Here is a 13,543-nt window from a genome sequence, read left to right on the forward strand (position 1 = left end):
GTTTGTTTTTTCTCACGAACATAGTGTAGTGTTTTAGAAATGGAGCCGCTAAAAATTAAGAAAAGAACATTAAAGTCAAAAATTACGCGCGAAGAAAAAGCCATCACAGAGTTGGACGCTACCGCAGCGGCAGCCATCTTGGTGCATCAGGCAAAGGTCAGTGAACTCCAGCAGGAGTGTTCAAAGCTGCTGGATGATATTTCGGCGGTGGCAGGAGACGAGGAGTTCGAGAAAGAAGAAGAAGAGTTAGCGGAAATGGACAAGAGAATAGTGCAGATGTGTGTTCAATTGATGGATTTTCAATTGGAGGGAACTAAAGGAGCTCAGCCTTCGTCTTCGTCTGAAAGGCCACCTGCTAGTGACGTAAGACTACCGCAGTTTCAGTTGCCAGTGTTTTCGGGAAACCTCCATGAGTGGTTATCGTTTCACGATTTATTTGTGGCTTCAGTACACAATAACAAAAATCTCTCAGGTGCTCAAAAGTTGCAGTACCTCAAAACATCCTTGAAAGGGGAACCAGCACAACTCCTTCAAGCGATGCAAACCACGGACAGCAACTACAAAGAGGCGTGGGACATTTTAAACGCACGTTATCACAATAAGAGGGAAATAGTGAACGCGACAATTAAGCGCTTAGTTACGCAACCCGTAATACAACAAGAATCGCCAGCCGCCCTACGTAAGTTAATTGATACCACAATGGAGTGCACGCGGTCCCTCAAGGTGCTCGAGCAACCAGTCGAACACTGGGATGTTATCTTGGTTTATCATATCACGGATAAACTGGACAGTGAAAGTCGTAGACAGTGGGAACTTTCATTGAAAACAAATGAACAGCCATCATTTGAGCAGCTCGCAGAGTTTCTCGATAACAGAGCCCGCGCGCTCGCAGTGTCTGCCGGCGGGAAATCGCGCGTCGCCGGAAGTAGTGAACAAGTGAAGAATCGCGACAAAAAACAAACTTCCTCCCATGTTACCACCAGTGAACGTGGTCAAACATTATGTGACGTATGCAGTGCAATCCACCCCCTCTACAAATGTGCTGAGTTCACAAAACTCAAAGGCCGTGTCCAAAAGATACAAGTGTGCATTCGAAGTACGCTTATTTCCGGAACTGACGTCACCTAGTGTGCGTCAAAAGGTCCAAGTTCACAAGTCTGCGAGTACATAGTACGTAGTGTGCCAGGATGTACACTACGTTAGCACACTTGCGTACTTAAGATGGGTGTTGTTCGTAGTAGGAACAACAATAATGTCAAAGTGACTTAATAAAATTTTAAAAGACATATTTTTAGTATTTTTCTTGAGCTGAATATATTTGTGAGCTGATCTAATAATAATTTACTTGATAAATATACAAATTAGTGAATTTACAAGTGGAATATAAAAATGTTACGAAAATAACAAACGTATTTACGTTGTGTTCTTTGAGTATGCAATGGAATTTAAAATAGTATAGGGAAAGCAACCAAATAGTTTCTTTAATAATGCTATAAATTCATTTGTGTTGTGTTCATTTGTGTAAATATTACATGGTTTATGTAGCTTAATTGAAATAATTAAACTATCGGTAATGGAGCTATTTGCACGTAAATGAAAGATTTTAATGGCGTATAAATTAAAATGTGGCCTATGTTTAGCAGAAGGGGTCCAGCTCCTTTCTCTAAAAAAATGTTACAATTTTGGTAATTTCTGTTCACATTCGGTTAGTTTAGAGTAGATTAGGTTAGGTTAGGTTAGTTTAGGCTACGTTAGGTTAGTTTAGTTTATGTTAAATTAGTGTAGGGTTCCCGCATAATTTTCCAAAAAATGATAGAATTTCGCTTATTTCTACTAATATCAGTTTAGTTCAGGTTAGTTTATGTTAGGCTAGGTTAGATTTGGTTACGTTATGTTACGTCTAAGTACTTGTATCATTCATTTTTCCTGTAAATTTTGTGTTTTTTACGTGCTTCTGGACCCCTTGTACTAAACATACTCCTAAAATGTTAAGCTCTATCATAGAATAATGAATACCTACATTATTCATTTCTCTATACCTACAGCTACAGTTGCAGCTGCAAATATTAATTCGTAGGTAGATAGGCCTAATTTTCTAGTTTTGATTTTAAACAAATTCCTTTCAAAGCTACCATATTTTCTTGCACTTAATAGACTGTAATATAACAATTACCATACATTTTGCATTTTTGACAGCTGCCAAAAAGTGAAACACAGATCAAAAATTTCTCTCTCCACATTTATCAAAGACTTTCACAAATTTCTCTTGGTAAGTCTTTACTTTGGCCTTTTTTTTTTTTTTTTTTGATTCTTCGATTCAGCGATTTGATCTTTCGGTTCCGGTTTTGAGAACTTGCCTGTTAGCTCATATATATATAGTAACTAGATTCCTTTCTATACCAAAGTTTAATATTTAATTCACATATTATTGCCGAGCGAGCGTCAGTGACTGAAGGCAGGTTAGAGGCTCGTAAGGGATGTTCTTTTCAGTCTTGGTTACGAATCGGTTCATTGAACGATTCATTGAATGAAATGGCCATAGTAAAGACTTGCCTTCCTTTTAATTTATATAATCCCATTACGGTACCCATTATAAATTGATTATAAACAAATAATTCCTTCCGTATAGTTGAACAATGAGAGCCAGTACATTGCATACTGTATATTTTCATAAAACCTCTTAATTTTTATAAAATTCTTATTAGATTGATAGTAGCTTTTTATGATTATATTTGGACGAGGGGATTTGTTTCGTTACTGAGTAACCATTTTCGTAGTGGCAAGCATGTAGGAGAGACAGCGGGTATATTTCAAGAAAGATGTAGGGCGTCGAAAGCATGATGAAGTTCACGCAAATGTTGAAAAGTACACAATGTACAAAACTCATTTAAGCGGGCTTATAAGATTGTAATCTTATATTTTTAACATATTACTTTAATTAGGGTTATCCATCTTGAGTACACGTGATCCTTATAAATTGGTATTTCATAGTGACATAATAGCTTTTTCCTGTAAATTTTGGTTCTCATGTTGTTCAACTCCACCACTTCTTTCCTTGTCATCGTTGTAAGTGTTAACTTTTGGTGTAGATTAAGAATATGGAGGCACTATTTTGAAGATTTACGGATAAAATCTATATATTCACAAAGAAAGAGTAACACATAAGGAACTTCAACATTAGCACAATATGGTAGAAATAGTCTAATCAGTATGCCTGTAACTGAAGCAATACAGTAGAACGACGACAATTATAGTGTCATTGTTGTGTATCTACCGTACTTAAAGGAATTATACTCAATATGAACTCTCTCCCAAAGTAGTTTTGAGCCACATTATTGTAAATAGTGCTCCCCTCGGTACCTTCGGTGTCCTAACGCTCTTGCAAAATGCCTACTTTCACCTGCAGTAAAATTCCTAAACTACTTCGCAACAGTGTCATCAGTGCCCTAACCACCAGTGCTACTTTTCTTCCGGGGATTAATAAATATTCCCTCGCGCAAGCATGCCTAATAAAATAGAACATCGCCAATAGTTTAGTGGTTTTTATGCTTATAAATATTTGCAGATACGGCAAAGCTGAAGCTCTTTGCGTACATGAAAGAAACTCTTAAGTCATTATATGGTTACCCCATATATCGTCAATCTGTACGATATATTTATCTTTAATATAACTGGAAAGTCATTCATCTAAAAGGAAAAAAAAAACATGTTAATTTTTGGTACTACTCGAAATGCTCCCTTCTTTCGTTATCAATGTTCAACGTTCCACCACGATGAGGCGCTGTAAACAAGTGTGGATCAAAAGCTAATTTGACGAAGTGTACACTATTTAGTATGTACTCAATTTGTAGACTTCGAGTGTGCATCCTCGAAGTGTACATTATGCGCTTTTGGACACGGCCAAAGTGTCTGATCGTGTCACCCTAGTGAAAGAGAAAAAACTGTGTTTTAATTGTCTTCGGAAATCGTGTAGAAAGGATACGTGCGCATCTAGTACGTGTCGCAAGTGCGCTAAAAAACATCATACTCTCTTGCACTACGAGAGAGCTGAGTCACCAGTGCGTGAATCAAATATCACGGCCCATGTTGCAGCGGACGCAAGTGTACCACAGGTGTTATTATGTACTGCCGTCGTGAAAGTAAGAGGAAATAATGGTGTGTATTACCCCTTCAGAGCGATGGTAGATTGCGCGAGTGAATCTAGTTTCGTCACCGAGAACTCTGTACAAAAGCTGGGTCCTCAAGAAAAAGAAATCCAGTATTGTGATTTCCGGGATTACAGGAGCAGGAGTGGCGACAGCGAGTGCAATGGTGGACTTAGAGTTTCAGTCATTCGGGGGAACAAGTGAAACTTTTGAAACTCGTGCTGTGGTAGTTCAGAAAGTGACATCTGATCTACCCAAACAAAAGTGTCCTAGTGCTACAAACTGGTCTCATTTAGAGGGCCTAAGATTAGCAGATCCCACTTTCAACGTAGTGGGCCCCATTGACATTCTGTTGGGAGCGGACGTGTTTCCATCACTTATGTTGAGCGGGAAGTGTATGGGGCCACCCGGGACGCCTGTCGCATTAGAAACTAGTCTCGGCTGGGTGCTATCTGGCAATATAGGTCCTACAAGTGGGAACCTAACGGTGACGTCACATAGAGTTTCCTGCGAGATCGATGAAGCTCTTCGCCAGTTTTGGGAGTTAGAAGAGCTCCCACTTACAAAACACATGTCAAAAGAAGAAAGGAGCTGTGAAGAACACTTCGTAGCTACACACCACCGTGACGAGCACGGAAGTTATGTGGTGAGACTACCTTTCAGGGGTAACACAGCCCCATTAGGCAGATCACGTGAAATCGCAGTGAAGAGGCTATTAAATACCGAACGGAAATTAGCTAAACAACCCTCCCTTCAGCAACAATATCGCGACTTCATGAGGGAATATATTCAGTTAGGGCATATGGAACTCATTCCCCCAAGCGAGAGAAACGTTCCAGCTGAAACTAGTTGTTACCTACCACATCATGCTGTTTTGAAACCCACCAGCTCCACTACGAAGGTGCGAGTGGTCTTCGATGGGAGTGCAAGAACAACTTCGGGTGTATCTCTGAATCAGAAGCTCATGGTGGGGCCAAAATGGCAGGACGATATTTTCCCGATTCTTGTTCGTTTTCGTGAGCATCGTGTTCCCTTATGTGCGGATATTGCAAAAATGTACCGGGCAGTGTTAGTGCACAAGGACGACGTCGACTTCCAAAGAATTGTGTGGAGAGATTCTCCAAGTGCTCCAATCGAAGACTACCGTTTGTTAACAGTGACGTACGGTACTGCGTCTGCTAGCTTCTTGGCAACCAGATGCTTGCTCCAGGTAGTTGAAGAAGAAGGGGAGAAGTACCCTTTAGCAGCGAAGGCGGTAAGAAGAGATTTTTTCATGGATGACTTCCTCGGAGGTGCAGCTAGTGTGAGCGAAGCAATTGAGCTACAACAACAGCTGATTCAACTTTTACGAGAAGGAGGCTTCGAACTTCGAAAGTGTCTATCTAGCGAACCGGAAGTGCTCCAGGCTGTTCCTCCCCATATGCGTGAAATTGACCTACAATTCAACTTTGACACTGATAACAACATCAAGACCCTCGGAGTACAGTGGTCACCTGTTAGCGACGAGTTTGGGTTCAACGTAGTGCCTCCCTCTCCCCCAGAAGTGTGGACAAAACGAAAAGTGTTGTCAGAGATTGCCAAGATTTTCGATCCCCTTGGCCTTCTCTCCCCAGTAACCATCAGGGCCAAGATGATGTTACAATCATTGTGGAAGGAAAGTTTCGGTTGGGACGACCCCCTCCCCTGTGAAATAAGTACAGCCTGGCGAGAGTACTGCGATGAGTTGTTTTTGCTCCGTGAAGTGAAGGTCGAACGATGCATTGTGCCCTCTGACGCCGTCAGCTGTCAATTAATAGGCTTCTCTGATGCTAGTGAGCGGGCCTATTCTGCAGTCGCCTATTTACGAGCAGAGCGTCTTGACGGTCGTGTCGACGTGAGACTTATCGCTGCAAAAACCAAGGTTGCTCCCATCAAAACAGTTTCCCTACCCCGATTGGAACTGTGCGCCGCATTGTTGCTGGCCAAATTGTTAAAAACAGTTGCAAGTGCCATCAGTGTAAACGTCCAGGATACAAGGGCTTTCACTGACTCCACTGTTGTGTTGGCCTGGTTAGCCCAGTCACCTGACAAGTGGAAAACTTTCGTTTCAAATCGGGTAGCGAAAATACAAGGAATTTTGCCTTCGTCACAATGGGTGCATACCAACAGTGGAGGCAACGCAGCTGATTGTGCGTCAAGAAGGGTAAAGCTCAACGAGTTCTTAGAGCATCCCCTTTGGTGGTGCGGTCCAGGGTGGTTGCGCGAAGCAGTGTTGCCAGAGCTTCCATGTCTTCCCGCTGACTTAGCTACAGATGTGGAAGAAAAGAAAAAATGTGTCACAGTTATTTGTGTGCAGTCTGAAAATGAATACTCTTCTCTAGTGAGTTTGAAGCATGTAGTGAGTCGGTGTCACAGGTTTCCTTACAACTGCAGGAATCTGGTGCAGAAACGCCAGGGGGCACTTACATCGAAAGAAATGGAAGAGAGCCTTTTGTGTTTGGTAAAGGAGGTGCAGAAAAGAGAATTTCACACCGAAATCCAGTGCTTAGTGGATGAAGAGCCCATTCCCAATAAGAATAATATTTTATGCTTGTCTCCCTTCATTGACGAAAATGGCATCTTTCGTGTGGGGGGGGGAGATTACAAAACGCCGACATTTCTGTGGATAGAAAGCATCCCGTGCTGTTGCCCAATAAGCATAAATTAACAGAACTTCTGATCAATCACGAGCATTTAAACACTTTCCACGGTGGCCCTCAATTAGTGTTATCTACGCTACGGCAACATTTCTGGATTGTGGGTGCGAGAAATCTAGTGAGGAAGATAATCCGGAAGTGTGTAAAATGTTGTCGGTTTGAAGGAAGAACAGAGACGCAACTAATGGGTTCCCTGCCCCCCTCTCGCGTAAACCCAAGCCGATGCTTTTCCCATACAGGTGTGGATTATGCAGGGCCGGTGCTACTCAAAGCCAGCCGGGGGCGCAGCCGTTTGAGGTTTAAGGCGTACATCTGTCTTTTTGTGTGTTTTTCCACTAAGGCTATACACCTAGAATTAGTAGCGGATGCAAGCACCACTTCCTTTCTCGCTGCCCTAAGGCGTTTTGTGGCTCGTCGGGGCGTACCTAGTGACATCTACAGCGATTGTGGGCGTAACTTTGTAGGAGCTAGCAAAGAGCTAAAGGAATTGTTAAGAGTGAGTGTTCGCACGGCCAAAAATGAAGAAACTGCTGCCTACCTCAGCAAACAAGGAATATCTTGGCATTTTAACCCCCCGTCCGCACCTCATTTTGGTGGGATTTGGGAAGCAAATATACGTAGAGTAAAGCATCATTTCAAGCGCATCGTGGGAGAGGTGGCGTTGACCTTTGAAGAAATGTATACCACGCTAGTTCAAATTGAAGCAATTCTGAACTCCCGCCCCCTCACTCCTCTCTCGGATGACCCCAACGATCTGGCCGCTCTTACACCTGCTCATTTCCTTGTGGGAGAATCATTACTTTCTATCCCGGATAAGGATTTCACTTCATCCCAGCTCTCTCATCTGAAAAGGTGGCAATTGGTGCAGCAGTTGTCGCAGCATTTTTGGCGCCGTTGGTCCCAAGAATATTTGTGCAGTCTCCAGTCAAGAACGAAGTGGCGGAAAAACCGAGACAATATCAAGATTGGTGACATGGTTATTTTGAAGGAATCCCATCTGCCTCCCCAGCAATGGAGATTAGGGCGTGTTCAGTGCATATTTCCAGGAAATGATGGCTTAGTGCGAGCAGTTACTGTAAAGACTGCCTTCGGGGAGTTGAAGCGCCCCATTGCGAAGCTGGTTCCATTGCCTTTCAACCCTTCAAAGTAAAGTGAAGTCATGCAAAACGCTACAACCTCGCTCATCAAGCATGTCTTATCATTGCATATGAATATTTGTTTTGTGTGTGTGTGTGTGTTTTATTATTATTATGCATTGTTATTATTTTTTCTCGCTTTTAGTGTATTTCTTGTGTGAATCTCGATCATTCATTGTGTGCGTGTGTTATTTGAAACTAGAGCGTTTCAAGGTGGGGGCTATGTTCGGGCCATTCTGCCCTCTGTTTGTTTCATAAAAATAAGAAGAAAAAGGAGGCTTATGTTTTTTTCCGTGTTTGAGCCTATTGTGAGCATTTCCAAAACTTGGAACAAATTATATGTTTTATGTAGTGTCAGTTTTGCTGTAGAGATGTCTCTGCAGGTCAATATGGTTTCTATTTGTAGTATCTTACTCTGGCGGTCTCTTGTCTTTCTTTTCAAAATACCGTTAGGCCGCCTCCCGCATCTTTTTGTCAGTGTTGTGTTGTGCTTTCCTGCAAAAGCCTCGTGTGCGGGATCTTCAGTGTTTGTGTGTAGTATTTGCTTATTCTAATACTTATTAATTCCAGAAACTATACAAATTTATACAGTCCACAAATTCCAGATTCAAAATAAATTGTTATTGTTTTCAGTAACTCATTATCTGTTTAATTAAATGCGCAAAACAATAAACTATTGTTTGGTCGGCGTATACAACTATTATTGAACTACTCTCTGATGTCGGTGATTTTCAATCATTTTTATGTATCTCCTCCTTCCCCATGTTTGAGGGCTGAATATGGATTTAATGGGCATCGGAAGTGTCACTGTTCGTCTTAGCGACTCCGAAAACTATGGATTCGACAATAATGTCGGTCATTTTCGATCATTTATATATTTTCCCTTCCGTTCCCCTACGATGTACCGTAAAAGTGAAATGATAAAAACCATTTCAGACCCGATCCCCATCTATGTTGAAAATTTAATTTAGATCGGTAGAGTTGTTCAAGAGTTATTAAGTCATAAACATAGACATTTTCTTTTTCATTTATATAGATGGAAAGTTTTGATTTTATTCATAATATCTTGTTCACGGAGAATTTGCGTATGCTATTTTGTTTACTATAAAATGCATACAGCATGATGCAGGATTAAAGCAAGAATTTTAAACACTGCATTTTTAAAGGTGCTGATGGCCCCTTCGACCACTTGTGTTCCCTGAAACTATTGTTTATTGAACGTCCTATATGAACGTAAGGTGAACTCAAGTTTGCCCCTAAAAATGTCTTAGTGTTCTGGCTATAGGCTGGTGCGCGCCAGGCCCGTATCCACCGGGGGAACGGGGGACCCGAGTCCCCCTTAATTTTCGCTAGCCCCCTAAAATGTTCACGGTAGGCTTGCAAATGAACTATAATATGGTGAACTATATGGTAGGATCACCCTCCTAACTTCTACCGGGTTCCTCTACATTTTTGGGCTGGCTACGGGCCTGGTGCACCCTACACACAATTTAGCGAGCATGTCCGCTTGTACGAGCACCTACCAGACCCGTAGCCATCCCAAAAATTTAGGGGGGACGGTAGAAGTTAGGGGGGACCGACCCAATCATTACTTTATCACCATATTATAGGTCTAGTTCATTTGCAAGCCTACGGTGAAACTTTTAGGGGGGCCAGCCAAAGTTTTGGGGTGGCCTGGCCCCCCTAGCCCCCGTAGATACGAGCCTGGCACCTACTGTCGTTCTTATAAGATATTATGTATCCTATATTTTGAAAAATAAACTAATCAATTGCAAACCAAAAACCGAAAAAAAAAACATTATGAAGCAACATTCAATGGTAGAATTCGTGGAATTTACGCTATAGATTTTCTTCTTCACAAATACATATATCACGCTATGCATTATATCACTACACACAGCAAATTTAACAATGCAGAGAGTCGATGATCTAAATAAAAACATGCTTATTACTAGCAAAGACTTTCATTGCTCATTATTGTACGGTTGAAAATTTTCCATTTGGATTATAAAAAACGCAATTAAAATGTAATTAATATACTTCTATGAAACATATATTCAACAACACTTAATAATAATAACAATAATGTATGTTTCTGTATCATGAACAGCGTAATGGCAAAAATACAACACTTTGTCATTGAAATATGAACACAAATTGCACACAATGCAGCCTACAATACATATTACCTATTCAAGCAATAGAAAAACTATAACAACTAGCTGAACCTACGCTCTCTACAAAGCGCATCATTTACACATGAGCATGAATATCTTTGTCACTCCTCACAACATCTGTGCATGTTCCTTTACAGACACACAAGTGAAAGACGTCTTGATAAAAAAAATCGAAAAGGGGTATCATAAAGGGGAGATTTTTCGATTATTTTTCCTCAATATCTCGCACCGTTTGCAAGATTTCAACCTACTTCCGGTTGGAATTTCTAATTCATGTATAACCAGTGTTTTCTTTCTTCTTGCATGCAGTATGTAATAAGCAAATAGATTGCAAACACAGTTAATTATAATGTCAGTGATATATGGTGTTCATTAGGCAAAACACTGCAAATAATAAAGATTTATCTTAGAGTTGAGTTGATTTTAGTTTAGCGTCCCTTTCAGCAGCGAGGCTATATGAGACGTGGACCTACTGATTAACGTGGAATCCGAACCACATGAGCTCCCGCCGGGAATCAGATTTATCTTAGACTGGAGCACGGGAGTCTCTGGCGGGGCAGACGAGGGGGACGCGTCCTCCCCAATATTTTGAAGTACAAAATATTCAATATTTTGTTCAATTTAATTTATTTACTAACGACAGAATATCATATAAATAATAATAATTACATTTATTTGTAATATAATATTCAGGCTGTGAAACGATTGTAATCGAGTTCTTGATATACCTTAGGGAGTCCGTGAAGGTAAGCAGAAAGGTAACAAATGGAATCGAAGTTAATAAACAGGCTGGGTTAGGCAGTACTATTTAAATCACTTTCTTTGATGCGCCCTCCCCCCCCCCCCAAATTTTACATGTCAGAGACGCCAGTGGACTGGAGAAAATGTTATCCTTCGTTTTTCATTATCATTTGGCCATGAAACAAACGCCTGAAAGATATATAACCCCTGTATACAATTATGTTGTGTTGGAATGTGTAACTCGTAGGATATTATGCATTACTTTTTTTTTTTAATTTCAATACTTCAGTGAACTCCTAAAAAGTGTAATAAAGAAATAACGGCCATAACGGCGTTTTTAAATATTCAATTAGAATTGGACAATCTACTCAAAATTTGGAATCGACCAGTAAAAACGACACGTTTCTAGTACTTGTGGTTTTCGAGATGTGATTGTTCAAAGGATTGAAGACAAACATAAATTTTTCTTCAGAGACAAACATATAAACCTAGCATTTTAATATATAGATAATAATTAACGGCGTGACTTTTACAAAGTTCAATGTTTTCTTTCTGGTTAAATAAAAAAAATTAGGCTTAATTCTCAGCGGCTAAACTTTGAGCTTACAGTATAAAATACGTATTTTATTCTTCATATAGCCTACCTATAGTTTATTCTGCTAACTTTTAAGATTAATGTAAACTGGGAAGCTCATTAACTTTATCCTTTTGTTAATATGTTGGGGTTATTCGCATTCGTAACTTTACGTCGGTCTTCGCAATTCGCTCTTCGGATCTACGTACTTGAGGCACTCCAATTCATTTATACGTGTTGGGAAATTTGCGTTTGCAATCGAATTTGGATGCAATGGGCGAGTAGCAACCTCGAGTTTGCTTTAAAAACAAAATTTCAACCTTTGTTAATATTTCATACGATATATATATAGTGGTGGATCCAGAATATGATCAAGGGAGGGGCTAAACCATAGTTTGCAGCTTTATCCAGTGCAAAGCAGGATTGAAGCCCATTTTATCCAGAGTATACCTGAGCGTCAAGGGGGGGGCTATAGCCCCCCTGGGATCCGCGCCTGTATATATACAATATCGCTTTAAATACGAAGAAAATACAGTAACCTAATGGTGGATCGTAGGGCAAAGACGGCCTCAACTTTATAAGGAAAATAGGTAAACGCATCACCTATTTGTCTGATGATGATAGACAAAGCACCTTCCTAATTCAAAGAATAAGTATGGAAGTACAAAAAGGAGTGTAGTCTCTATATTGGGAACCATACCACAAGGGAAAGAGCTGGACGAGATTTTCCTGCATTAAAACAACCTTCCATTATGTTATTTAAAAATTTTGTCTCTGACAGAGCAAGAAGTTTGATCTATGAGATTATAATATAGAAACTTCTAAACTGTTTCGCAGGATTTGATATTTAGTTTTCCTTTTAGAAATCACATTAGATATCAAGTGTTATGACGGATCTAAGTAATTTAGGTCCAAAAGTAAATGTTATTATCATTTCTTTTCCAACAATAAGAAACGGTATTCTAAGTAATGTACGTAATATATACCCAAAAAATAGAACATCTATATTAGGTGGAGAAGAAGAAATTGCATTTTGTTCATATATTTAGTTTGTTAATTATTATTAGGGCAACCCAAAAGCATAACATCAATTTACACATATGGTTGGTACCTTGAACATGGTTGTGGTTGTCTAATAGTCCAGAAGGAACTAATTTTAAAAAGCATAATAAAGCATAATTTTGGAAAATAAAGCATAATTTAAAATATATAGCACAATTCTTGGAAAATTCTGTTTAACTGCAAGTTTAGCATACTGTATTAATATTTTAAAACCAATATTTACAATGCAAAATCATTGAGTACATAACAATGCAACAATGAAAAGCTTGTTTTTATTTCTGTAAAGTTTTCGGTGTAATCCTTTGATGTGGAGAAAAGAAACAAGGAAAAAAAGAAGAAAACTTTCCGCCAACAATGAATAGTATACAAGAACTCCACACTATATTGTTATGTGTACCTCTTGAACTTGAGCACTATATGTATTTTTTTGGTGGCATCTTTTACTTTCCTTCTGTATATATGCACCTCTAAGGCGCACACAAGTGATTGAAAACTCTGAATCGAGTAAAGCATATCTCTTTATAGTGTATTAAGTAGAAAGTTCATTAAATATGAAAGAAACTGGTTGCATAAAATATTAATAAATAGATCAAGGTATTTAGAATATTTAATGTATAGTAAATATTATACATTATACACAATTAATGTAAAACAATGATTGGAATTAACGATAAAGCATAATTTGGAAAAAATAAAGCATAATTAAACAAAAAATAAAGCATAGTGTGGGTTGCTCTAATTGTTACTATTCTAGCATATATGCTTAATTTTCTTTAATGTTTTACGCTAGATTGCCACTGTAAACCTAGAAACCAAATAATGTTTTACTCTCTCTCTCTCTCTCTCTCTCTCTATATATATATATATATATATATATATATATATATATATATATATATATATATATATAATAGGCAAAAAGTTCTTCGCCTACTCTAATTTACATGTTGACAAGGTATGTTACAGAGCACGTAACTGTTCTTTGTCGTTGTATAATGTTACTTTTATTTCTGAAAGTGCTCTAATCTAAGCA

At 39.3% G+C, this 13,543-nt stretch overlaps 4 protein-coding genes across 5 annotated transcripts in view; 3 read left to right on the plus strand and 1 right to left on the minus strand.

Moving 5' to 3' along the window:
• Positions 1-13,543, minus strand: part of LOC145664127 (glutamate receptor ionotropic, kainate 2-like) — a 333,349-nt gene that overhangs the window by 309,825 nt on the left and 9,981 nt on the right. The window lies entirely within an intron of this gene.
• LOC145682143 (uncharacterized) lies at positions 40-4,349 on the plus strand. Its single transcript, XM_081753733.1, has 2 exons — positions 40-1,008; positions 3,852-4,349. The coding sequence occupies exons 1-2, from the start codon at positions 40-42 to the stop codon at positions 4,347-4,349; spliced, it is 1,467 nt and encodes a 488-aa protein (XP_081609859.1).
• On the plus strand, positions 4,543-6,831 carry LOC145682149 (uncharacterized). Its single transcript, XM_081753739.1, has one exon. It carries the CDS (start codon positions 4,543-4,545, stop codon positions 6,829-6,831), a length of 2,289 nt encoding a protein of 762 aa, XP_081609865.1.
• On the plus strand, positions 7,005-7,970 carry LOC145682153 (uncharacterized). The gene has a single exon (XM_081753744.1). It carries the CDS (start codon positions 7,005-7,007, stop codon positions 7,968-7,970), a length of 966 nt encoding a protein of 321 aa, XP_081609870.1.

The sequence above is a fragment of the Thermobia domestica genome, chromosome 1, assembly GCF_964235325.1.
Source record: "Thermobia domestica chromosome 1, izTheDome1.hap1.1, whole genome shotgun sequence".
Taxonomy (NCBI): Eukaryota; Metazoa; Arthropoda; class Insecta; order Zygentoma; family Lepismatidae; genus Thermobia; species Thermobia domestica.